The 27,197-nt window shown below is 48.5% G+C and overlaps 1 protein-coding gene and 1 long non-coding RNA gene across 29 annotated transcripts in view; both read right to left on the reverse strand.

Moving 5' to 3' along the window:
* Window positions 1-1,333: 1,333 nt before the first annotated feature.
* On the reverse strand, window positions 1,334-26,666 carry LOC144582115 (differentially expressed in FDCP 6 homolog). 2 transcript variants are annotated; one of them, XM_078368929.1, is made up of 10 exons: window positions 13,594-26,666; window positions 12,758-12,943; window positions 10,879-11,115; window positions 10,645-10,791; window positions 5,138-5,246; window positions 4,659-4,957; window positions 3,427-3,593; window positions 3,100-3,298; window positions 2,119-2,209; window positions 1,334-1,915 (listed from the first exon to the last, which is right to left on the reverse strand). In XM_078368929.1, the coding sequence occupies exons 1-10, from the start codon at window positions 13,624-13,626 to the stop codon at window positions 1,692-1,694; spliced, it is 1,692 nt and encodes a 563-aa protein (XP_078225055.1). In that variant the 5' UTR covers window positions 13,627-26,666; the 3' UTR covers window positions 1,334-1,691. The 2 variants fall into 2 exon arrangements, with proteins under 2 accessions (XP_078225055.1, XP_078225057.1); XM_078368931.1 differs by lacking the exon at window positions 12,758-12,943.
* Window positions 25,818-27,197, reverse strand: part of LOC118153111 (zinc finger protein 76) — a 61,587-nt gene continuing 60,207 nt past the window's right edge. For all 27 annotated transcript variants that reach the window (XR_013534142.1, XR_013534141.1, XR_013534138.1 and 24 more), the window contains one exon: window positions 25,818-26,675. This is a non-coding gene — a long non-coding RNA (zinc finger protein 76). The remainder of the gene's footprint in view (window positions 26,676-27,197) is intronic.

The following is a 27,197-nucleotide window of genomic DNA, read 5'->3' on the forward strand; positions in this document are numbered from 1 at the left end:
AGAAGGCAGAGCCATAGGAGGCCCTCCTGGGCCAGATCGCCATGGGCCTCATCTGCCACATATGGGAATGTGAATTTGAATGTCGAAACTCTAGGATACCACCAAGGGACTGGAAATTGGGAAGGGTTAAGGACAAATCTGCGTTTTAGAAATCCTGTCCAGGTGGCAATGGGGAGAGGAGTTGATAAGGACACATGGTTACTGCTCTTATCTAGGTGGGAGGTGTCAAGAGCCAAAATAAGGCAGTAGCCATGACAGATGTGGATTTGAAAGTGTGGATCTGAGAGTAACCAAGGAAGTCTAATCAACTGGACTTGGTGATTGGTTATAGGGCGAGGCGGAGGAAGCCTTAAAGGTTAACACCCAGGTAGAAGACACAAAGGCCTCAGCCATGGCAGTAGCCATGGGGATGGAAAACGAGGGACAAATATGACAGTAGGAAGAAGAAAGAATCTATTGCATTTGATGATGGGTTTTGGATAAGGGGATTGAGAGAGAGGACATGAATATTCCTAAATACCTGGATCTCTATCTTGGGTAACAAGGTCAGCAAGTGAGAGAATGTGGGAAGAAAAGCAAGTCTGAAAGGCTTTGGGAAAGTTACCAAATCTCCCTGAACCTCAGTTCGTCTGTTTTTTTTGGACACAGAGTCTCGTTCTGTTTCCCAGGCTGAAATGCAGCGGTGCCATCTCGGCTCACTGCAACTTCCGCCTCCTGGGTTCAAGCATTTCCCCTGCCTTAGCCTCCTGAGTAGCTGGGATTACAGGTGCACCCCACCATACCCAGCTCATTTTTGTATTTTCAGTAGAGACAAGATTTTACCATGTTGGTCAGGCTGGTCTTGAACTCCTGATCTCGTGATCCATCTGCCTCAGCCTCCCAAAATGCTGGGATTACAGGCATGAGCCACCATACCTGGCCCATTTCATCCATTTGTAAAATGCCAATGGTGTTTTTTAGCTCTAAGAGTTGTCATGATAATTAAATAACCTGGAAAACTGCAGTAGACAGACACACAAGAAACACTTGGCTGATACTAATAGTGGTGCTCACTCATATGCCAAACACTTAATCCTCATATAACCCTATACAGTAAGTATAATTATCTCCATTTTACCAGCGTGGGAACTGAAACACAGAGATAGAAAGAAAATTGACCGAAGTCAATCAGTTAGTAAGGAGCAAAGCCAGGTTCAGAACCCAGGCAATCTAGCTGCAGGGTCTACATAACTAGCCCCTTTACTGTACTCTTACTGCCCTTTGGAACCGATAACTGGACTTGAGGGAGGAAGGGAGGAAATGGCAGGAAAGATGGACAGACCTGAGCCAATAATTCATTCTAAGAGCAGTTTTTATTTGGAAATGTGCTTCTGTAACTTGGTGGCCACCTGGGGGCGGGTGGCCCCAGCTTGCTTGTTCACTCTTTTGCAGCCCAGTCATCGGGTCCTTTGGTCTAAAGCACAGGGCCAACTTCCCAAAGATCAACATCCCAGATAGCTTCCATGGTCTGGGGCTTGGAGCTGGTATGAAGGATAAACCAGGTTCCATCCTGGCCTGTTTATGGTTGGAGAGACTGGGTCCCTGGCAGCAGGACCTCAGCTCCCTCTCCTAGTAGGAGCTGGTATCACACACAGGCCAGCTGTGGCCAGGTCCTGGTGGATATGACGTTGAGAACAAGGGGTTAGGAGAGGCTAATTTTCTGGTGCTGGATCCAGTTTATCTTCCTGAGGGGTGGAAGCCGGGGCAGGATCCTCACCCCCACCATTGAGGGACTTTTGCTGCTCATTGCTGTTGGACAAGGGGGTCCTGTTGCCCTGGGATCCCCAGCGAGTCAGGCGCTTTAGGGAGGAGTCATGGCGGGCAAGCAGAGGGGGCTGGAATCCTGTGAAGGAGCTGCTGGTGACCGGACGCTTATCTGGCAGAGAGAAGGCAGGCAAGTAAGGAGAAAGGCATGCAAAGGATAGAGGCAAGGGGCCTTGCCTCAGCCCTCAGAGGAAAGGGGAGCCTCCTGACTTCCAAACCTGTCTTTGCTGACCCTTGGAGAGCTGGAGGTATCCCTTTATCCCTCCTTTCTCCCTCCCAGCTCCCAGGAAAGCCCCAGAGTCTATCCCTTCTCACCTCCAGGTTCAATTGGATGCATGAGCCGGTTCATCTGGACATTCCAGTGTTTCACGTTGGTGCTGGCCTGGCGCAGTTTTCTCTGGGCAGCCTGTACGGGCAGGGCCAGTGGGGAGTGATCAGAACTGCCACCCATGGCACAGGGTCTTGATCTTTGCAGGTTCACAGGCCTCTTAAAATCTGACCAAGACTACTGATCATCTCCCCAGAAAAAAACATGTACACTCATAGAAAGTTATTAATATATACATGAATAGAGTTTGCCTCCAATTTCAGGGGACTCATGGACCTCCAAAAGGTCAAAAGTAACCATAATCATAGTTTCCATTTATTGAACAGCTAAGATGTGCTAAGTGTATTTATTATCTTATTTAACTTCCAGAGCAGAAGTTAACAACAAACAAGTTCAAAAGAGGTTCAGTGACTTCCCCAGGGATACGCTTGAGCTCCAAGCCACTGCATTGCACCACCTTTCCAGGACCTACTCCAAGAAACTCTGTTCAACATTTCACGGAGCCATTAGCGGTTGTGAGGTGTGTGTGTGGGGGGGCGGGCCTGGGGGTCACAGAGGAACTTTCCGTTTCTACGTTACATATTTCTGTGTTTGAATTTATGGAGATTTGGGCTCCAAGGACTAGAGCCAAAGTATAGGGATAGCAAGACAGGGGCTTGGAAGGGTAGAAGAAAAAATGTTTGCCAGATTAATAATAATGTTAACAAAAATAGCAGCAGCAAATGTTTCTTCAGCACTTGCTACATACTAAATATCTTGTATCGTTTCGTTTAACCTTCGTAACAATGCTATTACCAATTGCCTTTCCCAGATAAGGGCTCAACTTCAAGAAGTCAGGGAATTTGTCCTAAGTCACACAGCCAGCAGCTGCTAGGGCCAGGGTTTGAGGGAAGGCAGCCTGGCTCCAGAGTCTGTGCCCTAATGAGCTTACCCTTCCAGCCTCCACTCCATCCCACCCCAGGCCTCACCTCCACATCCTCGTCAGCCCTCTGCCGGTTCTGCCGCACCTCCTCCAGCTGCTGCTGGGCCTGCTGCAGGGAGCGGCTCTGCTGTGCCATCTCCTGCTGCAGCTCTTCCTTCTCCTGCTGCGCCCGTTCGATGTAGCGCTCCTGCTCCTCCTTCAGCTGCATCAACTGCTTCAGCTTCTCTTCCTCCTCTTCCAGCAGTCTGCCGGGCGGGTGTGTACTGGGTGGTCTCTAGTGCCAAGGCACCTTGCATGTGCGCCGCAAGCAGCAAAACTGGGATGGGTTCCAGAAGGGGTGGGGGGAGACCCAGAAGAGGTTCCTCAGGCCTACCTGGTCTGAGCGAGGCGCACGGATTCCTCATCCCGCCGAGCTTTCACCTCTAGTTGCAGAGCCTCCTGCAACCGCTGTTGCATCTCCTCCAGCTCCTTGATGCGCTGCCGCTGCCGGGCAGCCTCCTCCTCCTTCAGCTCCATCTCAGCCTGCATGGAGGCCCGGGCCTGTGGAGGGGGGGCGGTGATGGACCCAGAGCCAGGTCAAAAGAGGCACCTGGGGGCAGGGGAGGAGGGGAGTCGGCAGGTTGCTCATCTTTCCCCAGGACTCTGCTAAGCTGTCTAGGGGTGAGGGTCTGGGGAATTCCTTCATGTCAGGGGTTTCCTGATCTCGCCCCTTTCTGAGAGCCTGACTGGAACAGATAATGGTTGGTGAACGGATGCCATACGGGGAAACGGGCTTAAGTTATTCTATTCCTAGTACCAACCTTAATCATAATCACGTAACATGTAATTTTACAACATTATATAATTAAATAAGAGATTAAAACATGTTATGGCCATCTCCTTCCTAGCACTAGCTTAATAGTTATTATTCTAATATATAATAATATGTTATCATCATGGCTGATGCTAGGAAGGAGGTGACAATAATTACAATTATCACAACAAAAAGTTACTGGACACCACAAGTGTTTTCTCATTGAACCCTCACTATACCTCTATGAGCAAAGTTCTATTGGCATTAGCATTTTACTGATAAGGCTCAATAACCTGCCTGGGATCACCAGGCTCGTTAAGCAGCAGAGCTAGGACTGAATCTACCTTTTTCTGACTCCAGATCCAGTTCTTTTAAATCCTAAATCTAATTGCCTCTGCACGCCTAGTCTGCCTCCATATGCGTCCCGCTTGCCTTTCAAACTGGTTTCACTGTAAACTCAGTTCAGTTCTAGTCCACACTTGGTCCAATCTAATCCCCAATCACATAGTCTTCAACGGCTCCTTCTGCCCAAGCCCCAACCCCCAGCCAAGATCTCCGAACCAGGCCCCATCCATCCACGGGCTCAGACCTCGCCCCCACCCCTCTTAGCCGCAGTCCTGCCCCTGGCGGAGGCCCCATCCCAAATCTCTCTTCAAACCCCCAGACTGTCCCAACAATCTCATTCCAAGCCCCGCCCCTCAACCCAGGAGCTCCGCCCTCTGCCTAGGCCCCGCCCCGGGCGCTCCGCTCCTGGCCGGCGCCGGAGCCTCCCATTCCACAGGTCTCGCCCAGGCGCGGGGAGCTAGCCCCACCTGCTCCGCCTCGCGCAGTTGGCCCTCGAGCGCCTGCTGCAGCTCGCGGTGCTGGCTGCGGCGCCGCTCCTCCTCCTCCTGCAGCAGCCGCTCGGCCTGCCGCTGAGCCTCCTGCAGCAGCTCCAGCTCCTGCAGCTTTCGCTCCTTCTCCTCCTGCAGCTGCTGCAGCCTCAGCAGCTCCTCTTCCTTGGCCGCCCGGCGCCGCTCCCGCTGCTCCCGCTGCTCGCGCCGTTTCTGCTTCAGGTCCTTGTGTAGGGACGTCTTCCCCTCGGCCTGCAGCCGGATCGCCGTCTGGATGGCTGCGGAAGTGCGAGGAGTGGGAGCGGGTCAGTTGAATCCTCGCACAAGGCCGGAAAGGGGCCTTAGGAGTTTCCCGAGTCCACTCTCCAGCCTCCAGCTGGACAAAGTATTATCATCCCCTTTACATAGCTGAGGCGCCTGAGGACCAGCCAGACCCAAGCCACCTAGCGAGCACTCACCAGCTGTCCACTCCTGGCGCTGGCGCGTGTCTGAGGCGCTCATCTCGTACGTGCGGGTGGCTGTCTTGACACAGAACATGCAGCGCTTTCCGTCGCGGTCTGGCAGCACCTGGGACAGGGTGGGTGGCCGCAGCCAAGCTGGCCTCACTGGGTTGGGGCCACACCTGCCCCAGAGGTGAGCCAGTTCAAGCCCTTAGCCCTCCTGGCTAAGGGTTCCCTAGGGACCGCACTCAGCCAGGAGCCTGCATGGCTTGCATCGTAAGTCATGGGGGTACTTATGTCCCCACAGCTCTGTAGCTTTTGCTCTTTGAAGGCTATGGGGGTGCGTTTTCATCTTGGTATCTCTCTACGGGGCCCAGTGCATAGTCACCACTCAGTGTTTATGCAGATCACGCTTGAACACGGCCTCACTATCCATGACAACTCACTTCCAGATAGCTCTGCTTGTTAACAATTCATTCATTCATTCCACAGATATTTTTGGAGTGCCTACTGAGTGCCACTCACTGCTACAGGGGTTGGGAGACTAAGGTGTACCTAACAGACCAAATCCCTGTCTCCATTAAGCTTACATTCTGTGGAAAATAATAGCTACCACGTTCTAGAGTCTGTAGGAGTGTTTTATATGGATCATAATCTTCATTCCACCTATACAGCCTTGCCTGGCAGGCAGTATTAGTTCCACTTTGCAGAGAAAGAAACTGAGGCTCTAAGAGCTCCAGGATTGTCCACCTCACACTGTTAGTGGTGTTAGTCTGTTAGTGGTGAAGCTGGGACTTCTGTGTAGATCCGTGCTCCTTTCCACAGTAACATCTATGTGACAAAAGTAGACAGAGCCTAGGATGGCTAGGATAATTTTTTAAAATGAAAAACTGCCAGGCATGGTGGCTCACGCCTGTAATCCCAGCTCTTTGGGAGACCGAGGCCAGTGGATCATGAGGTCAGGAGATCGAAACCATCCTGGCCAACATGGTGAAACCCCCAACTCTACCAAAAATACAAAAATTAGCCAGTCGTGGTGGCGGGCGCCTGTAATTCCAACTACGTGGGAGGCTGAGGCAGGAGAACCACTTGAACTGGGAGTTGGAGGTTGCAGTGACCTGAGATCACTCCACTGCACTCCAGCCTGGTGACAGAGTGAGACTCCATCTCGAAAAGAAAAGAAAAACAACTGTTGGTAAGGAAATGGAGAAACTGGGATCCTCATACACTGTTGGGGATATTATCTGGCCTTAAAAAGTAATGAAATTCTGATATTTTGACGACATTGATGAAGCCTGAAAACATCATGCTAAGAGAAAGAAACCAGACACAAAGGGACAAATATTGTATGATTCTATTTATACAAGATACCTAGAAAAGGCAAATTCATGGAGACAGAAAGCAGAATAGAGGTTACTAGCAGCTGGGGTCAGGGAGTATGAGGAATTATTGCTTGGTGGGTTCAGAGTTTCCATTTGGGGTGATGAAAAAGTTTTGGAAATAGATAGTGGTGATGGTTGTACAGTATTGTGAGTGTAGATTATTCACCATGATCAAATGGGATTCATCCCAGGCATGCAGGGATGGTTCAACATGCACAAATCAATATGCGTGACACATCATATTAACTGAACTAAGAGCAAAAACAATATGATTGTTTCAATAGACTCTGAAAAAGCTTTCTATAAAATTCAGCATCACATTATGATAAAAAACCCATTGGGTATAGAAGGAACATATCTTAAAATAATAAAGCCTACATGTGACAGACCCACAGCTAACACTGTACTAAATGGAGAAAAATTGAAAGCCTTTCCTCTAAGATCTGGAACAAGAAAAGGATGCCCACTTTTACCACTTTTATTCAATGTAATATTGGGAGTTCTGGCCAGAGCAATTAGGCAAGAGAAAAAAATAAAGGGCATCCAAATTGGAAACGAAGAAGTCAAATCAGCCTTGTTTGTAGATGGCATGGTCTTATACTTAGAAAAATCTAAAGACTCGATGGGCTGTGGGGGCTTACAACTGTAATCCTAACACTTTGGGAAGCTGAGGTGGATGGATTGCTTGAGGTCAGGAATTCGAGATCAGCCTGGGCAATACAGTGAGACCCTGTCTCTCTCTTAAAAAAAAAAGACTCCAACAAAAAAACTGTTAAGAGTTGTTGAATTAATTCAGTAAAGTTGCAGGATAATTCAACATACAAAAACAAGTAGCATTTGTATGCACTAAGAGCAAACAATCTGAAAAAGAAGTTGAGAACAATCCCATTTCCAGTAGCTACAAAGAATGTAAAATACCTAAGAATCAATGTAACCAACATGAAAGTATACAAGGTAAACTATAAAACTGATGAAATAAATTGAAGATGATGCTGATGCAAAAGAAAAAAAAAGAAAGGTATCCCATGCTCATGTATTGAAAGAATTAATATTGTTAAAATAACCATACTACCCGAAGCAATTTGCAGATTTGGTGCAATCTCTGTCAATAGCAAAGGTACTCTTCACAGACATAGAAAAAAAATCCTAAAATTTATATGGAACTACAAAAGACCTCAAATAGCCAAAGTAATCCTGAGTAAAAAGAACAAAGCTGGAGGCATCACACTTCCTGACTTCAAAATATACTATAAGCTGGCCACAGTGGTGCACACCTGTAGTCCCAGCTATTCAGGAGGCTGAAGCAGGAGAATCCCACGAGCACAAAGAGATTGAGGCTACACTGACCTATGATCATACTACTGCACTCCAGCCTGGACATCAGAGTAAGACTCCATCTCTAAAATAAAACAAAAAACCAAAATGTAATACAAAGCTATGGTAACCAAATCAGCATAGTACGGGCATAAAAAGAGACACAAAGATCAATGGAACAGCATAGATAACCTAGATATAAATCCATGCATTTACAGAGAACTCATTTTCGACAAAGGCGCCAAGAACACACAGTGGGGAAAGAATAGTCCTTTCAATAAATGGTGCTGGGGAAAACTGGATAACCACATGCAGATGAATGAAACAAGACCGCTATCATCATATACAAAAATCAAATAAAAATGGATTAAATATTTAAATGTAAGACATGAAACTATGTAACTACTAGAAGAAAACATTGGATAAATACTCCAGGACATTGGTCTGGGCAAAGATTTTTTTGTGGAAGACCTCAAAAGCATAGGCAACCAAACCAAAAATAGAAAAATGGAGTTACATCAAGCTAAAAAGCTTCAGCATGGCCATGGAAATGATCAACAAAGTGAAGAAACAACCCACAGAATAGGAGAAAATATTTGCAAACTATCAATCTGACAAGGGATTGAAAACCAGAAAATATAAGGAGCTCAAACAACTCTATAGCAAAAAAAACAAATAATCCAATTGAAAATGGGCAAAAGATCTGAATAGGTATTTCTCAAGAGAAGACACACAAATGGCTAACAGAGATATGAAAAAAATGCTCAATGTCACTAATCATCAGAGAAAAGCAAATCAAAACTAAAGGAGATATCATTTTACCCCAGTTAAAATGGATTTTTTTTTTTGAGACAGAGTTTCACTCTTGTTGCCCAGACTGGAGCGCAATGGTGCAATCTCGGCTCACCGCAATCTCTGCCTCCCGGGTTCAAGCGATTCTCCTGTCTCAGCCTCCCGAGTAGCTGGGATTACAGGCATGTGCCACCATGCCTGGCTAATTTTGTATTTTTAGTAGAGACGGGGTTTCTCCATGTTGGTCAGGCTGGTCTCGAACTCCTGACCTCAAGTGATCTGCCCACCTCAGCCTCCCAAAGTTCTGGGATTACAGGCATGAGTTACCGTGCCCAGCTAAAATGGCTTTTTATAAAAAAAAGAAAATATCTTTTTTTTTAGATGAAATTTCACTATTGTTGCCCAGACTGGAGTGCAACGGCACAATCTCGGCTCACTGCAACCTCCACCTCCCTGGGTTCAAGTGATACTCCTGCCTTAGCCTCCTGAGTAGCTGGGATTACAGGTACCAACCACTACACCCAGCTAATTTTTATATTTTTAGTAGAGACAGGGTTTCACCACGTTGGCCAGGCTGGTCTCGAACTCCTGACCTCAGGTGACCCACCTGCCTCAGCCTTCCAAAGTGCTGGGATTACAGGCCACTGTGCCTGGCCAAGAATTTTCTATAAAAAGATGCTGGTGAAGATGTGGATAAAGGGGAATCCTGATATACTGTTAGTGGGACTGTAAATTACTAAAGCTACAGAAAACTGTATGAAAGTTCCTCAAAAAACTAAAAATAAAACTATCATATGATCCAGAAATTCCACTGCTGGGTATATATCTAAAAGAAAGTAGATCAATATATTGAAGATATAGCTACCTTCCCGAAGAAAAAAAATAAAATAATAAAATATAAAAAGATATAGCTACCGTCCCATGTTTACTGCAGAATTATAGCCAAAATATGAAATCAACCTAAGTGTCCATAAGTGAATAAACAGATTGAGAAAATGTGATATATATAATGGAATATTGTTTAGTCATTAAAAAGAATGAAATCCTGTCATTTGCAGCAACATCGATGGCACCGTAGGTCATTTTGTTAAGTGAAATAAGCCAAGCACAGAAAAACAAATATCGCATGTTCTCATTTATATGTGGGAGCTAAAAAAGTGGATCACATGAAGATAGAGAGTATATTAGTGGCTACCAGAGGCCAGGACGTGTGCGGGGAGGATAAAGAGAGGTTGGTGAATGGGTACAAACATACAGTTTGATAGGAGAAATAAGACCTAGGGTTTGATAGAGCAGTAGGGTGGCTACAGTTTACAACAATCTATTGTATATTTCAAAATAGCTAGAAGAGAATAATTTGAATGTTTCTAGCTTAAAGACAGATATTTAAGGTAAAGGATACCCAATTACATGATTTGATCTTTACAAAATATATGAATGTATTATCACATGTACCTTGAAAATATATATAACTATTATATATCAAAATCAAAAGAATTTTAAATTTCATAAATGTACTAAATGCCACTGAATTATACACTTAAAATAGTTAAGATGGCAAGTTTCATGTCATATATATATATATATAATTTAAAATAGTAAAGAGGCTTGTGTTTTAAGCCTCTAAAACAGTAATGAACAGAAGGGAGGAAACAGCAGGGGAAGACAGATAGGAGAGGGTGTGAACGGAGAATAGGGAAGTATAGAGTTGCTAAAGGGAATGGAATGCGGGTGAAGAAAAGCCTTTGACGGGATTTTTAGAAAGATTTGCTGTGTAGTACAGATATAAGGCACTTCCTCTGAAATCTTGAGCAAATTCCATATTATTCACCAATTACTTTGATGTTTGAGTTGCAGTTTTAGTTTTTTTAAAGTGCTGACATGGATGAGAATGGCCTTGAGGCATCCGGATATATTTGGGTCACACTAATCTAAGCAGAAATTTGTGTCACTGTGGCTTTTCTCCATTCGCCCCTCTCCTGACCCCCTTGTCTTCTCATGCCCCTGAAGATGCTCCGCCCCCATCCTGCCCCTCACCTCCACGCAGCAGTGTGCATCCAGTGGGATAATGCCCCTTTTCTCTTTGCACTCTTCACTCCCAAAGTAGCAGAGGCGGCTGGGCTGCAGCTGGAACCAGCGTTCGGCCCAGTTCCTTCTCAGGTGCCCTCGCTTCCACAGGTAGCCCTGCCAGCCGGAGTTATGTCAGAGGCTTTCCAAGCCTCCTTTCGCCCTGCATCTTGTGCGCCTCCCCTAGTTCCCAGCTTGGCTGACCTGCTTCAGGATATCTTGGATGAGCTCCTGGTAGACCTCGTGGATGGCCATGCTGAGGGTGTCTCGGCCCACGCCCCGCAGGCAGCGGCCCGAGTTGAAGAGCTCCAGGAACTGCCACACACTGAGCCCCCCGGTGGTCTGGGCTGCCTGGGCCTCCTGGGCCAGCAGCTCCTCCAGCTCACCCAAGCTCACCTCCAAGCTCATGCTGCTGAGTACCTTTTTCAGCAGGTATTCCACCTGGAGCGGGAGAAGGAAGGCCTGGTAGCTGCAGTGAGCAGTGTTGCCAGCACCAACACCAGGGGGTGCTCCAGCTGGCTCCTAGAGCCTGGGCTCCTAGAACCAGGGGACAGAGCGTTAAGGGGACCAGAGGACTGAATGCTGTGGAGACCAGGGAAAAGATCTGGGAGAGGATCCTGGAGCCCCAATCCCAAATCTGGTTTTCTCTCCTCCACAACCTCCAGTCCCACTCCTTCCTAAGGGCAGGGAGAAGAGGACCTGAGAGCTGGGGTTCAGGAAGAGGCGATAAATCACAGAAAGTGTCAAAGGAGTGCAAACGCCCTCTCATTCAATACCCTCATTCTGCAGATGACAAATCCAAAGCCCGAAGTGGGAAGTGACTGGCTGTAAGTCACACAGCAAACTGGGGGCAGCCAGAACCTGATTCTGATCTCCTGAATCCCATTCAGGTCCTTATTCCAAGACCCAATCTCCAATCCTTCCCTTGTGGAAGGGAAAGGGGGTTTGGGGTAGGGGTAGACAGTGGGAGGGGGGTAGAGGTAAGCTGGGCAGGGACAGGAAATCTGTCACAGAGGAACCGGAAGTGGTGGCTGGGGTACATCCTGCTGCAGTTGTTCACTCTATGTTGATCACAGAAGCAAGCAATCTCCTGGCCTCCGAGAGGCCACCTTGCCAGGGGTCTAATGAAGGCAGCCAGCCAAGTGTCTGTGCAGATGGACATATGTCCCTCACCTGCCCTAGCAGTTTTTTGGGAAACTCTGTTTAGGACTTTCTGGAGGCTCCTAGGTCTTTTCTGGGTGTTTAGTGAGGGCACTGGTTCAGGGCTCAGGTGATTCCCTTCATCACCCTTTCCACAAACAGAAGCCAGGACAAATGTGAGTGGAAATTGACTTGCTAGGGCTTCTTGTAAGTACAGAGGCCCCCTCTCCTGGAAACCCCACTCTAAAGACCTAAAGTCACCCTGGCATCTCCACAGCCACCAAGAGGACTAAAGGGTCACAAGGCCAAATGGTCAGGAAAGGAAGTGAGGAAAAGAGGGAGAGTGCAGATGGATGGGAAAATGGCTTTTCTGGCTTCACCCAGGAGTGAGCAGATAGGGATCAGATTCCTGGCCTTTTCTCTCAGGATGCCCTCTCCCTGGGTCACTTAGCTGAGTCTGTCCTGGCTTTCCAGAAGAAAGAAAGGAAAAACCTGGAACCAGGGCCAGACTTGGTTGCTTACCAAGAGTAACCTCCTGTCTCAGAAAGTTCTCCCTTTGCCTTATAAAGCATACTTCCTGTCCTGGAAGAAGTGGCAAACGGTAAAGAAAAAAAAGCACCCTTCCTAGATTACCAGTAATGCTCAGTAATATATCTGGCTTTTATGCCTCTGTGTAAACAGAATTTGCAGATCATTTTCCTCCTGTGAGGATTAGCAGAACCCTCATGAAAGTGTAATTTCAGTTCTCCTGAAGAAGGTGCGATTACTCTGACATGGGCAGTTCTAAGCATCTGGAGACAGCTGGGTGAGGACAGATACCAGCCTGGGGAGACGGTGAAGAAAGGGGAAGTGGGAAGGTACCAAAGGTGGTTTGGTCTCATTCATGGTTTTGCTTAGGTCTGGCTCCAAGTGATTCAGTCCCTGGGGCTGCCATCACCCTCACCTCATCAGGAACCATGATCAGAGGGTACTTGTCCTCAGACAGGAAGTTGAAGAGGCACCAGAGGCAGAAGGCATCCTGATTGGAGAGCATGCTGTTCCCGTTGCTATCTGCCCGATAGTTCTTCTTGGCCGCCAGGGTCCAGCACAGCTCATCAAAGTGTTCTTTAACAAAAGCCCCTTCCTCCACCTGCCACCAGGCCTGCAAATCAGCTGGCTGCATTTCTCTGCTCCACCATGACACTAGGCTCCAGCTGGGTTTCTTGGGTTCATCTATTTCATCTATGCCCCTGCTCCCCACCCGGCCTAGTCCAGGGTCCTAACTCAAGGGATCCCTGAGCTGATTACCAGGTAACTAGCGGGTTCCAACCATTCCACCCCCGGCAACACACCCACACCCACCCAGGCCCCCTGACAACAGAGTAACTCTAGTCTGTCAGCCCAGGGGAGAAAGGAAGAGAAGCCCAGCAGGACACTAACAGCCAAGAACCTGGAAAGGCAGTGACAGATTGCAGAGTGGGGGTGGGGGGATTCTGGGGGACAGTCTGGGAGGGGTGAAGAACACTTTGTAAATTATAATAGCTGGAACCTGGAGGAGGATGGGGCAGGGCAGGGGGCGGGGCCCGCCTCATGAGATGAGGGACATTGAAGGTGAGTTGAGGGGGACAAGAAGGGGACAGGTGGCTGAGATGTGATGGGAGAGCAAGGATGAACAGAGCAGGCAGAAGTAGGAGTTTATAGCAGGGGCAAAGAGTTGGAGTGGCAAGGTATTATTAGGCTGCTGGCCAGGCTAGAGAAGTGGGGAGAGGTTACAGATGTCCCCCACAAGCTGGGCCCCACCTTGTCCAGGATGTACTTGTTGAGGTAGGGCATGTAGCCCTGGCTGGACACAGGGCCATCGTCATCATCTCGGAAATGCTCCTCCAGGGCCACAGGGTCATGGGGGATGTGCAGGACCGTGTACAGGTTGTGGGACAGCACCTGAGATAGAGTAGAGTGGCAGTGTGCCTTTCTGCCCCCCAACCAAAACTGGGCCAGAGGACTGCTCCCCACCTCTCTGCTTGTCCCCACCCCATCCTGGCTGAGTTCTCCACCACACACTGTTCATTTCAGTAATAACTAAAACTTATATGCTTCATGCCAAGCACTGAGCTAAAGCACTTTACATATCATTTACTTCACCACCATAACTACTCATATTCCCATTTTACAGATGAAAACTCCTGCAGCCCTGAGGTATTTCTCACTCAAGGTCACAGCTGGCAGAACTGGAATTTGAATCCATGCAGTTATACTCTTAGCCACTTCATCAGGTATTGGTGTCCTCTTCCTACAGACAGGGAGACTGAGGCTCAAAGGATTCAGTAACTTGCCAAAAGACCCACAGTGAACAAGAGCTTGGAGTTCGAATCCAGCTCTGTTAGATTCCAAAGCCCAAGTGCTTCCCGTAATGCCAGAGTTTGCAGGGTTTGCAGGGACTTTTGACACCCCAGGGCAGGAGCTGCCAGTATGTCATGGTTTCCATCATGTGTTCCGGCTGCAGTGTGTCTAGCACCTAAGCGTGACTGCTCTGGGAAAGGAGAGGGCTCAAAGAAGGGCCATGAAAAATGGTCCATGAGATGGAGAAGGCAAGGCTTAGAAGGGATAGTGGTCATAATGGTGTGCAGGGGCAAGGTTGGTTTGTTGAACAAATCCATATTAGAACAAAAGGGTTGAAATCTGAAATCTGGTGAAAATAAAATTGCCTCGGGGCAATTCTGTTATAGCACTTGTCACAGGCAGTGTGAATGATCAAAAAGTCATTAGTGACTATTGCACACCTACCAAGTGCCAGTCACTGTAGAAGGTGTTTTTAAAAAAAAAAAAAAAAAAAAAAGGCTGGACGTGGTGGCTCAAGCCTGTAATCCCAGCACTTTGGGAGGCTGAGGCGGGTGGATCGCGAGGTCAAGAAATCGAGACCATCCTGGTCAACATGGTGAAACCCCGTCTCTACTAAAAAATATACAAAAAATTAGCTGGGCATGGTGGCGCATGCCTGTAATCCCAGCTACTCAGGAGGCTGAGGAAGGAGAATTGCCTGAACCCAGGAGGCAGAGGTTGCCATGAGCCGAGATCGCACCATTGCACTCCAGCCTGGGTAACAAGTGCGAAACTCCGTCTCAAAAAAAAAAAAAAAAAAAAAAATTAAAACTTTTGTTTTGAAATGAAATGCTCTGTCTCCCAGGCTGCAGTGCAGTGGCATGATCTTGGCTCACTACAACTTCTACCTCCTGGATTCAAGCGATTCTTCTGCCTCAGCCTCCTGAGTAACAGGGATTACAGGTGCCCACCACCACACCAAGCTAATTTTTGTATTTTTAGTAGAGACGGAGTTTCACCATGTTGGCCAGGCTGGTCTCAAACTCCTGACCTCATGATCCACCCACCTCAGCCTCCCAAAGTTGTAGGATTACAGGTGTGAGCCACCGCCCCTGGTCAAAACTTTTTTTTTTTTTTTTTTTTTTTGTAGAGACAGAGGTCTGGATATGTTGTCCAGGCTGAACTGCTGGCCTCAAGTGATCCTCACAGCTAGACTTCTCTCCAAGTGCAAGGATTACAGAATGAGCCACTGCACCCAAGTGCTTTTCATACCCCATTTCTAGTCTTCACAATCACCTATATACACAAATATTATTAAGCCTGTTTTTCAGGTGAAGATACTGAGGTTTGGAAATTTTAAGAGTAACTGGCAGAGCTGAGGTTGGAACTAAATGTGCTTGGTTTACAGGTTGCCTTCCAATTAGAATATTGATGTCACGCCTCCCTCCCCAGATGGATTGTGAGCTCTGGAGACAAGGTCTTTGTTCATCTTTATGTCCCTCAGCACCTATATCCTCTTCTATACATCAAGTGCAATCAATACATGCTGTATTGAAGGGCCTACTCCACCACCAGCAGTTCACCTTGGAATCAGTTCCTCGGAGACAGGAGCTGGCACTGTCTCAGAGATAGTGTGTGTGCCAGGCCTTCATTTTATTCTCTTTTCAGAGAGGAGGGGGAGAAAGTATTGAGACTTTGCCTCAGTGTTCTCCTGGGCCTCAAGTTTTCCTTGGCAAACTGGGAAGTTGGAGATCTCAGCAAGGGAGTATTGCCTTTTTTCCCTCATTTCCCTCTGGGCAGCTATCTCTGGCATTTTTGGTTATGTGAGCAAATAAATCCCCTCTTCCTTAAGCCACTTGAATTTGGTTTTATCAGTAATATCCAGGAAAGTCTTGCCTAACACCTCTGTGGTCACAGGATACCAATCCCCACTGTAAAGGGTGCCACTGGCTCAATGCCTAGCACTTAAAACCCAGGGTGACCAACGCAAGAGAATAATAATTCCAACATCCACTGACTACTTCTGAAGTGACAGGTGTTCAAGTTTTACATATTCTTATCTGCTGTCTCTTGGCCTCTTTTCAAACTACCCATGTCCTTATCTTTCTTTCTTTCTTTTTTTTTTTTTTTTTGATACAGAGTCTCAATCTGCTGCCCAGGCTACAGCAGTGGCACAGTCTTGGCTCACTGCAACCTCCATCTCCCAGGTTCGTGTGATTCTTCTGCCTCAGCCTCCTGAGTAGCTGGGATTATAGGCACATGCCACCACGCTTGGCTAATTTTTTTGTATTTTTAGTAGAGACAGGGTTTCACCATGTTGGCCAGGCTAGTGGAACTCCTGACCTCAGGTGATCTGCCCGCCTCGGCTTCCCAAAGTGTTGGAACTACAGGCATGAGCCACCGCACCTGGCCACCCCAGCATTTCCAATCATTCAACCTTCAGACACTCATGGGAGCTACACTACAAGAATGCTTATTAAGCATTGTTTATGAAAAAGTGGAGACAAACTAAGGCTCCTTCAGTAGGAAACAGGTACACCATGTCCTGGATGACCGTGTGTGGTTAGAAGGATTTCACTTTTACCACTTGTGTGCTTGTGGGCAAATGTTTAATTCTCCAACACCTTAGTCTCCTCTTCTGTGAGAATAATGATAGGGTCTTCTCTAAAGGGTGTTTTGAGTGAAGAGTACTTGGTGCATAGTGCACTGCTTAATAAAAATTGTGAGTGATTTTTTTTTTTTAAAGATGGGGTTTCACCATGATGGCCAGGCTGGTCTTGAACTCCTGACCTCAGGTGATCCATCCACCTCGGCCTCCCAAAGTGCTAGGATTATAGGCGTGAGCCACCGCGCCCGGTGAGTGATCTTTTTTTTTTTAAGATGGAGTCTTGCTCTTGTCACCTAGGCTGGAGTGCAATGGCACAATCTCAGCTCACTGCAAACCCCACCTCCCAGGTTCAAGTGATTCTCCTGCCTCAGCCTCCTGAGTAGCTGGGATTACAGGCGCCCACCACCATGCCTAGCTGATTTTTGTATTTTTAGCAGAGATGGAGTTTCACCATGTTGGCTAGGCTGGTCTCAAACTCCTGACCTTGTGATCTGCCCATCTCGGCCTCTCAAAGTGCTGGGATTACAGGCATGAGCCACCGTGCCCAGTCCTTTTTTTTTTTTGAGACGGATTCTCACACTGTTGCCCAGGCCAGGCTGGAGTACAGTGGTGTGATCTTGGCTCCCTGCAACCTCCACCTCCCCAGTTCAAGTGATTCTCCTGCCTCAGTCTCCTGAGTAGCATTTGTGGTTATGTGAGCAAATAAATCCCCTCTTCCTTAAGCCACTTGAATTTGGTTTTATCACTAATATCCAGGAAAGTCTTGCCTAGCACATCTGTGGTCATAGGATACCAATCCCCACTGTAAAGGGTGCCACTGGCTCAATGCCTAGCACTTAAAACCCAGGGTGACCAACTCAAGAGAATAATAATTCCAACATCCACCGACTACAGGTGCCCGCCAGTATACCCAGCTAATTTTTTGTATTTTAATAGAGATGGGATTTCACCATGTTGGCCAGGCTGGTCTCAAACTCCTGACCTCGTGATTCGCTTGCCTCAGCCTCCCAAAGTGCTGGGATTACAGGTGTGAGCCACTGCACTCAGCCAAGTGACCTTTATTATGTTTGCATGAACAGACATTGAAAGATATTGGCATGTAAAAAAAAGCAAGCTACAGAATGAAATGTTTGCCAAATACATATGTGCAAAGATTCAGTTGAATCATATGAAACTAGCATTTTAGTAGGTTAAAACAAGTATCAGAAATTTCACACAGTTCAATCTAACAACGTTTACTTTGTATATAGAAAGACTTGCAAACTGTTAATAGTGATCGCTCGGGCCGGGCACGGTGGCTCACGCCTGTAATCCCAGCACTTTGGGAGGCCGAGGCGGGTGGATCACGAGGTCAAGAGATCGAGACCATCCTGGTCAACATGGTGAAACCCCGTTTCTACTAAAAATACAAAAAATTAGCTGGGCATGGTGGCATGTGCTTGTAATCCCAGCTACTCGGGAGGCTGAGGCAGGAGAATTGCCTGAACCCAGGAGGTGGAGGTTGCGGTGAGCTGAGATTGTGCCATTGCACTCCAGCCTGGGTAACGAGCAAAACTCGTCTCAAAAAAAAAAGGGATCGCTCTTCCAGAGTGAGGGGAGGAACTTTCATTTTTTTTTTTTTTTTTTGAGATGGAGTTTTGTTCTTGTTGCCCAGGCTGGAGTGGCTCGCTGCAACCTCTGCCTCTTGGTTGCAGTAAGCCAAGCAATTCTCCTGCCTCAGCCTCCTAAGGAGCTGATGATACAGGCAGCCGCAACCATGCCTGGATAATTTTTGAAGTTTTAGTAGAGATGGGGTTTCGCCATGTTGGCCGGGCTGGTCTCGAACTCCTGACCTCAGGTGACCTGCCTGCCTTGGCCTTCTAAAGTGTGAGCCACCACACTCAGTCAACATTCTATTCTTCTTTACTTAAAAAATGTTTTGGCCAGGCGTGGTGGGTCACACCTGTAATCCCAGAACTGTGGGAGGCCAAGGTGGGCAGCTCACTTGAGGTCAGAAGTTCAAGACCAGCCTGGCCAGCGTATTGAAACCCCATCTCTACTAAAAATACAAAAATTAGCTGGGAATGATGGCAGGCGCCTGCAATCCCAGCTACATGGGAGGCTGAGGCAGGTAAACTGCTAGAACCCGGGAGGCGGAAGTTGCAATGAGCCGGGATTGTGTCACTGCACTCCAGTCTGGGTGGCAGAGTGAGACTCCATCACAAAAAAAAACCAAAAACCAAAAACCAAAAACCTAACCTCTAACATGTTTTACTTTTACAATAAATTTATTTTTATTTGTTTATTTATTTAGCGACAGGGTCTCGCTCTGTTGCCCAGGCTGGAGTGCAATGTCACAATTTCTGCTCAGTGTAGCCTCCGCCTCCCGGGTTCAAGCGATCCTCCCACTTCAACCTTGCAAGTAACTGGGACTACAGGCATGCGTCACCATGCTCAGCAAAGTTAAAAACATTTTTTTTGTAACAAAAAAATTAGCTGGGTGTGGTGGCACACACCTGTAGTCCCAGCTACCCAGGAGGCTGAGGTGGGAGGATTGTTTGAGCCCAGGAAGTCAAGGCTGCAGTGAGCCAGACAGAGATGGATTAAATCCCTCTGAGCACATTAACTTCACTGGGCTTCAGTTTTCATCTCTCTAAAAAGAGAGTTCTAGGAGAGGATCTATCCTACCCCAGGACAGAACATACCACATAACAGCACAGTTATTTGAGCTTAGTTCTGTCACCCCATACTCACACGCACTTTTGCCGCCGGATTCTGAAGAGCCCAGGGCAGAGACTCTGACCCCCACGAGCTGTCAGATATTAGGACAAGGAAGAATTAAAGGCCCAGACACTCAGGGCCTCTCTCCAGAGAGCTGGGCCGACCTCAGACTATCAGCTTCCAGTGCCTGGGTGCGGCAGGGGTTGTGGGTGGAGAGAGGGTGTGACTAGGGGGAGGAGTCACACTGGAAAGGAAATGGTAGTGGCGGAGGAGTGGTGAGCAAGAGCTCACTTGCAGATCTCCATCAATCCTCAGCCCTGGAGGAAGCGACTCTCATTATCCTCATTTTACAGATGAGGAAATCAAGGCTCAGAGAGAGGAAGCATCTTGCCCAAGGTCTGACTCCGAAGACCTGCTCTTGATCTCTACAGTGCACTGGCCCTGGCTGAGCACCACACTCACCCAGGGAGCTGGTGAAATTGAAACATGTCCGCCCAGCCCAGGCCTACTGACTCAGAGTTTCCAGGGGTGGGGTCCAGGTGTATTTTTCACAAGCAGCCATTCGAGCTCCCCCAGAGAGGACTCCCACAGTCTCCTCCTCCACCAACCCAGGGAGCCCCTGGCCTCTGGGTTGGCAGTCACTGACCTTTAAGAGGCTTCATTTATTCACTCTTTCCTTTGGAGGCATGTAGGGGAGTTCTCCTCTGGGGACTTGGGGATCCTCTAAAACTCAAGTGTGAGGATTGGGGTGGGTCCTCAAAAACTCAAGTGTGGGTGTCAGGTCCATGTTGGCAATAGTAAGAACTGATTCTGTAGTTTCCAGCCTTCAGGAGCCCCAGGGTTTGGGAATCCATAAAAGCACCCAGCAGTAGTTTCAGAAAGAACTCTCTAAATTGACTGTTGTCTTCTTTTTAAAGAAAAAAATCTCACTCTATTGCCCAGGCTGGAGTGCAGTGGTGTAACCATGGTTCACTGTAGCCTTGACCTCTTGGGTTGGGATCAGGCAATCCTTCCACCTCAGCCACCAGAGTAGCAGGGACTATGCTACGTACAGGCACGTGCCATCATGCTTATCTAATTTTTTCATTTTTTGTAGATTAAGGGTCTTGCTATGTTGCCAGAGCTGGTCTCAAACTCCTGGACTCAAGTGGTCCTTCTGTCATCGCCTCCCAAAGTGCTGGGATTACAGGCGTGAGCCACAGAGCCCAGCATAGTCTTTAAATGAATCTAGGTTCCAAGTGAGCCTTCTAAAAGACACAGATCTGGCCATGCAAAGTAGCACATGCCTGTAATCCCAGTACTTTGGGAGGCTGAGGCAGGCGGATCACCTGAGGTCAGGAGTTCAAGACCAGCCTGGCCAACATGGTAAAATCTCGTCTCTACTAAATACAAAAATTGGCTGGGTGTAGTGGTGTGCACCTGTAATCCAAGCTACTTGGGAGGTTGAGGCAGGAGAATCACTTGAATCTGGGAGGTGGAGGTTACAATGAGCCAAGACTGTGCCACTGCCACTCCAACCTGGATGGCAGAGTGAGACTCTGTCTCAAAAAAAACAAAAAGACAGAGATCTTAAGCGTTGCTGAATATATTGTAGTGGGTTACTAGAAAAGCATAACTACTATCATGGAGGAGTACTGGAAATTTTAAAAGATGGGAATCTTTGGACTAGCTGTGTCACCTGCTGAGAGCAAGCAGGGGCTGGAGAGAGTGGGTGTCGGCATCAAAAGACAGAGGCCCAGTTGAGGGAAAGGAGAGGCTGCATCACAGAAAATCTCACCTACTTGAGGTACAAAATGGATTCTTTTTTTTTTTTTGAGACAGAGTCTCGCTTTGTCACCAGACACCAGCTGGAATGCAGTGGCGTGATTCAAGCAATTCTCCTGCCTCAGCCTCCCGAGTAGCTGGGAGTACAGGCGCGTGCCACCACCCACAGCTAATTTTTGTATTTTAGTAAAGATGGGGTTTCACTATGTTAGCCAGGATAGTCTCAATCTCTTGACCTTGTGATCCCTCCACCTCGGCCTCCCAAAGTGCTGGGATTACAGGCGTGAGCCACTGTGCCTGGCCCAGAATTTAGTCTTTAGTTTTGCAGGCTGGCTGGACAGCTGGGTGACAAACCCCCTGGTTTATAGGTGAGAAACTGGAGATGACGGTGACTTGCTTAAAGTGACTCAGCTGGGGAGCAGTATAGATCCAAGTCTATGTGATTCTGAGTCAACTGCTCTGCACATCATTAAATTCTCCTCCCTTCCCTACCCACAAATCCTAACCTGGGGAGACCAGCAGCACACAGGGTCAGGACAAAGCTGATGATCCTAGCCAGTAGGTTTTTGAACTGGAGTTGTTCTTGTTTTTCTCCATTAAGGAGAAGGTGGTTTCCCCTCTCCAGAGGAGGTAGAGCCTGAAGCTCATAGACTCTCAGTGACAAAGGGTCTCTCTCTGAGCTCCAGGACTACCCTGAATGTCAGTTGGAGGTACAGGAGACTAGAAGGCCTCTGTCTACCCTCCCTCCCTTCCCCTAGCTCCAGTCAAGGAGGAAGTGGTAGGCCTGGTGCCTCCCAAGATCCTCATCAAACCAGGGACACACTGCTCCATCTACATACCCCCTCACCCCACTGCCTGACAGTCGTGGGGAAGGAGGCCAAATTATCAGCTGATCCTCCACTGGGTCTAAAATCAAAACTGCTCCCCTGGGAAAGAGGGTGTGGCCATTAGAACACACATCATTCCCAAGGGCTCCCCTCTCTATAGCCCTCTGTCAGGATTGCTACCTTCTAAAGGTTTTTAGAGGTGGTTCTGGGAACCTTGCAAAAACTCACAGCCCTCAAGTCCTGGGAAGTTGTGTGTTCAACCTAAATCCATGCTGGGCAGGAGTGCCATTCCTATTGGTTTACTTTCTCAGTTCTCAACCCAACTGGATGAAGCCATTATACCTTCTACAAGAATTTAAAGAGAGGAAAAAGTATCTGTTTTTTGGAGATAGAGTCTTACTCTTTTGCCCAGTCTGGAGTGTAGTGGCGTGATCTCGGATCACGACAACCTCCGCCTCCCGGATTCAAGCAATTCTCCTGCCTCAGCCTCCTGAGTAGCTGGGATTACAGGCGCACGCCACCATGCTCAGCTAATTTTTATATTTTTAGTAGAGACGGGGTTTTACCATGTTGGTCAGGCTAGTCTCAAACTCCTGACATTGTGATCCGCCCACCTCAGCCTCCCAAAGTGCTGGGATTACAGGCGTGAGCCACGGCACCCTGCCAGAAGTATCTGGTTTTTCCCTCAAGCCTTTTCTTCTCCAGGGGAAACAACCATACTACTTGGGCTTTTCTCAGAGGACGCACTGTTCTTCCTCCTACTCTCTGGCCTCATCATGGGTTTGCCCAGGATAGCCACTGGCAGTCCCTCTACCAACACATCAAGGGAGAACTGGCAAATGTCACACACCAACACATCTTGCCCTGGACTGGCACAGGTCTCTTGTCAGGTCCCGACCCAGGACCCCAAGGCTAGGGACGGTTTTAGTAACCAGCCCAGCGAGGTGGCTCAAGACTATAATTCCAGCTACTCAGGAGGCAGAAGGGGGAGGATCACTTGAGGCCAGGAGTTTGAAACCAGCCGAGGAAACATAATGAGACTCAGGTTCTAAAAAACAAAAAATAAAAAAAATTAGCCAGGTGTGGTGGCATGTGCCTGTAGTCCTGGCTACTCAGGAGACTGAAGTAGGAGGATTGCTTGAACCCAGGAGTTTGAGGCTATACTGAGCTCTGATTGCACCACTGCACTCCAGCATGGGTGACAAAGCAAGACCTCATCTCTCATCTCTAAAACAGCAGCAACAACAAAAAACCAGATTGACTCCAAGGTCTTTTCCCTCATCCCTAAGTCTTTTCAGGGGAAAGGTGGGCCCTGCTTATATAACTCTCTCGTCTGCTTCCTCCTCTGCCTTCTGACCACTTCTCTATTACTCCTTTGCCTTGCTGGAATCCCCACCCCCAACACTATGACTACTTCCTCCCATTCCAATATTCACTATTATGGGCTCGAAAGGAGCCCCGCCATTTCTGCCCCATCCCCACTTGGCCCCTGAGACTCCCACTGTTAGCCCAGGTTTCCAGAGTAGACAAGTTTTTTGTCGAGTAGGAGTGAATTCCACTATTGGTCATGCATGACCAGAGACGTTGCTGGCAGTAGGCTCAATATGAGCTGTGATGAGGTATAGACAGTGGACAGTTCAAGCATGCAAGCTCTCCATGGAGCATTTCCCCTAGAAATACACAACCTGTGGGAGTGAGGAAGTGGGTATTGGCCCAGCTAGAGGCCAAGATGGAGGCTCAAGCTAGGAGGCTTTACCAGCTGATGGCATTAGGAAAAAGGGAGCCACTTAAGGGCTGTTATCTTCCATGTGTGAAGGAAAGAGAGAGCCTGGAGAGGTCTCAGGGGCCACAGGTAATGCAGAGGTGGAAAATGGTATCCTGGAAGCAAAAAGCCATGGGGGCTGGTATTGTCTGGCAAGATATAAAAGGGGCAGGGTGGGAAGTAGGGGTGGGACACGGAGTCAGCAGAAATGGATTTTGGATGATCGACTTTTTTCCACTTATACTGAGGACACAAGCAGATGGCATGATCTGTAATAAAAAGGATTTAAATAGGACGTAAGGGAGAATCTGCCTGTCTCCCCACATGACAAAAGACTGTAGCGGGCTCTCCTTCCTGGGGGAGTGAAAAATCATCTATTAGATGCTCACAAATCCGGGTAAGGAATTGTAACATAAGACCAGTTTGGGATATCCCAGTTCCTCATGTCCAAGTTCAGCAAAGTAGGGGTTGGAACGGTAGTGGGGCACAGTGACTATTCTGTCCCATTCATCTCTCAGGTATCCAGGCACTTTCTGCCTCAGTCATTAAGAATGGAGGTTTCCTTGAGACTTTGGAGGATGACACAAGGGAGACACCAGGAGTCCACTGCCTAGCCACATGCCAGGCACAGAGCCTCATGAGGGACACTCAGTCAAGTATGCGCAGAGTGAATGAAGGCACCCCTATGGCAGGTCCTAGAGAGCTGAGGCCTATCTTGCTACTTTCCTTCCCCCAGCATTTGCTGATTCTAGTAGCTAAGGGCCTTATTTCCTCTCCACCAACTAGGGTAGTGAAGGCAGCACTAACAGAGGACTAGAGGAAGAGAGAGAAAAACTCCTCGGCCTCCCGGATATTGTCTAGGCCAGATAGATGATCGACTTCAGGACAATCATTGATGGGGCTTTTCCTGGGCTTAGATTCCACCCCTTCCCTACCTGAGGTCTCAAGGCCTAAGGTAACAGTTTCCCAACCTGTTATGTGTGGAGGATAGGGGTGAGCTGGGTAGCAGTATAATAGGGTCCTCAGTCCTCCCCTACTCTGCAGCTCTGTCTCACCTGGGGGCAGGGTTAGGCAGACCAGACCAGTTTGGGACTGGGGGAAGGTCCCTTTATGCCTCTCTCAGCTCCAGAGGAAAGTACTCCAGACTGCCAAGTACTAGCTAACTGTTTTTCTTGGAAATCAGGAGGAAGCGGCAAGAAAGAGCAGACTGCGTGCCCAAGCATGCCCATGCCCTCTTCCCAAGGAGCTGGTGGCAAGAGTAAATGGGAGCTTTCTAGGCATCCTAGGAGAATACACCTGGATTGGAGGAGGGGCTTCCAATCCTAGGAGGCAGAAAGGGGTTGGGGCATATCCATCACGGCAGAGAGAGAGGCACTTCCAATTCCTGCAATGTTCCTGTCCAGGCAGATTCAAACCCAGAGCTTCTTCCCATCAAGTGCCTTCCCCTGTATCCCTTTCTCCCACCAGAGCTGATCTGGTCTCACCAACTTACTTTTCAGTGGGGTCTGACTGTAGCTTTGAAATCCCACAGCATAGTCCTAGATACCTAGGTGGGCAACCCCAGAGCTGGGTAACAGAGCCAAGACTTCAGCTCCAGAGGCATCTGACTCTACTCCTTGAACCTCAGTAACCTTGGTAAAGGTGCCCTCTAGCCTCACTCTAACCTGGGGCTTTGCCCTCTTGGAGAAGCTGATTGTGTGATTTGGGGGTGGGTGGGTTGGAGGAGCTCTGACTACATTCTACAAGAAAAGGCAGGAAAAGAGTTCCTCCAGATCAATCACCTGAGGCCTGAGATTCAGCCAGAGCCTGGAAGCAGTGGCCACCCGGGAGCCCACCTGCTAAGCTGTGGGCAAGAATCCATAAGCAGCTCCTCAGGGCTTTATCTTATACTGGGCTTCCCTCCTACCTGTCCCCCCAGCAGGCCAGCCCCACCACTCTGGCACCAAGGCTGAGTGGGTTTGTGCCAGGGATACAGGGCTGAGAGCCTGAGTTGAGCAACCCTGCCACACAGGCTTAGAGCTGAAAGGACAGAGGGACCCAGGTGGAAATTTGGAACTTTTATTAAATACTCATTCATCCATGTGCCGCCACCACCAAGAGCAGGAAAAAAATTATCAAAATGGAATTTAAAAAAACAAAACAAAAAAACAAATCAAACCCAATCCCCAGCAGTCTATGTACAGGGCCACTCCCTGCCTCTCTGCCATAGAGAGGTTTGGGGAGCAGCTGGGGAGTGGTGGGGGCTGGGCACCTTTTCTCCAGCCATAGGCCCCTGAGGAATTAATTGACTGTGGTGGCAGGAAGTCCCTGATGCCAACTAGGCAGGCATCTCAGCTGGCCTCCAAGAAGGTGGTTATTGCTGGGAGGGAAGGCCAGGGCCTGCTCTGCTGCTACTGGGCTGAAGAGCTGTCTGTGGCTCTCCCCTAGAGGGCCAGTCCCCACAGCAGCCCCAATCTCTACCTGAGAAGGGGAGCAGTCTGAGGGCCAGAAGGGTGTTCTTTAGGAGGAGGAGAGCAGGCACCCAGCTGATTTTAAGAGAAGGGTGCCCTGGTATAGCCTGGCAACCAGGCTTGTTCTCAGCTCCCGAGGATGACACACTCCCCTGATTCCAGCCGCCTGTCCCAGTCTTGGGCAGGGCCATTCCCTTCAGTTAGGCCGTTTTCTTGCTGTCTTCTCACCCCGGAGACCTATGCGGCCACCTTCCATGTGTCAGCCACAGCCTGGGCCCTTGGAGGCAAGATTGGCCGTGCAGCATTGCACCTCCTCCAACATGGTGTGGGACCCAGCCCTCTTGGACTCAGCAGCCACTCTCCGACACTGTTGTCTCCAGGGTCACGGCCCCTTGCTGCATAGCCGCGGTGGCCACGCTGATGGCCTCCTCTAAGGTCTGCTGTTCCTCCAGCTGTGGGAAGCGGGTGCAGAAGGAAGGAGAGACTGAGACCCTCCCTGCCTAGATTCCAGTGTTAGTAGTATGTGGCCAGCTGTTTTTTTTTGTTTTTTTTTTTGACTCTACCCAGTGCCACACACTGAGCAATTAGTAAGGCTCCAATAAACATGAAGTTCAGGGATGAAAAGTCCTATTAGGCTAGGCATGGCCAGGGGGCCCTGGAATAGTCAGGGTCAGAGAGACCAGCTTGCTCATGGAAGGACTGGCTGAAGAGGACTGTAGTGATTGTCTACTTCGGCCCCCTTATGTTCCAGATGAAGAAACAGAGAAACAAAGAGATGAAGAGCTCAGACCACAGGTAGACTGACATAAGAGTTATCCTGAAGGCTGGAAGAGGCTTCAACATTCTGCCTCAGCCAAGAGCAAGCCGGAGACAGATGCACGGATGCAGGAGGAAAGGGATCTGTCCTCTGAAATGGGCTCTTTTTGATTCAGATGCCCTTCCCTTCCGGATCGTCATCTAGTTCCCCTTTATTC

This window comes from Callithrix jacchus, chromosome 4 (assembly GCF_049354715.1).
Source record: "Callithrix jacchus isolate 240 chromosome 4, calJac240_pri, whole genome shotgun sequence".
NCBI lineage: Eukaryota > Metazoa > Chordata > Mammalia > Primates > Cebidae > Callithrix > Callithrix jacchus.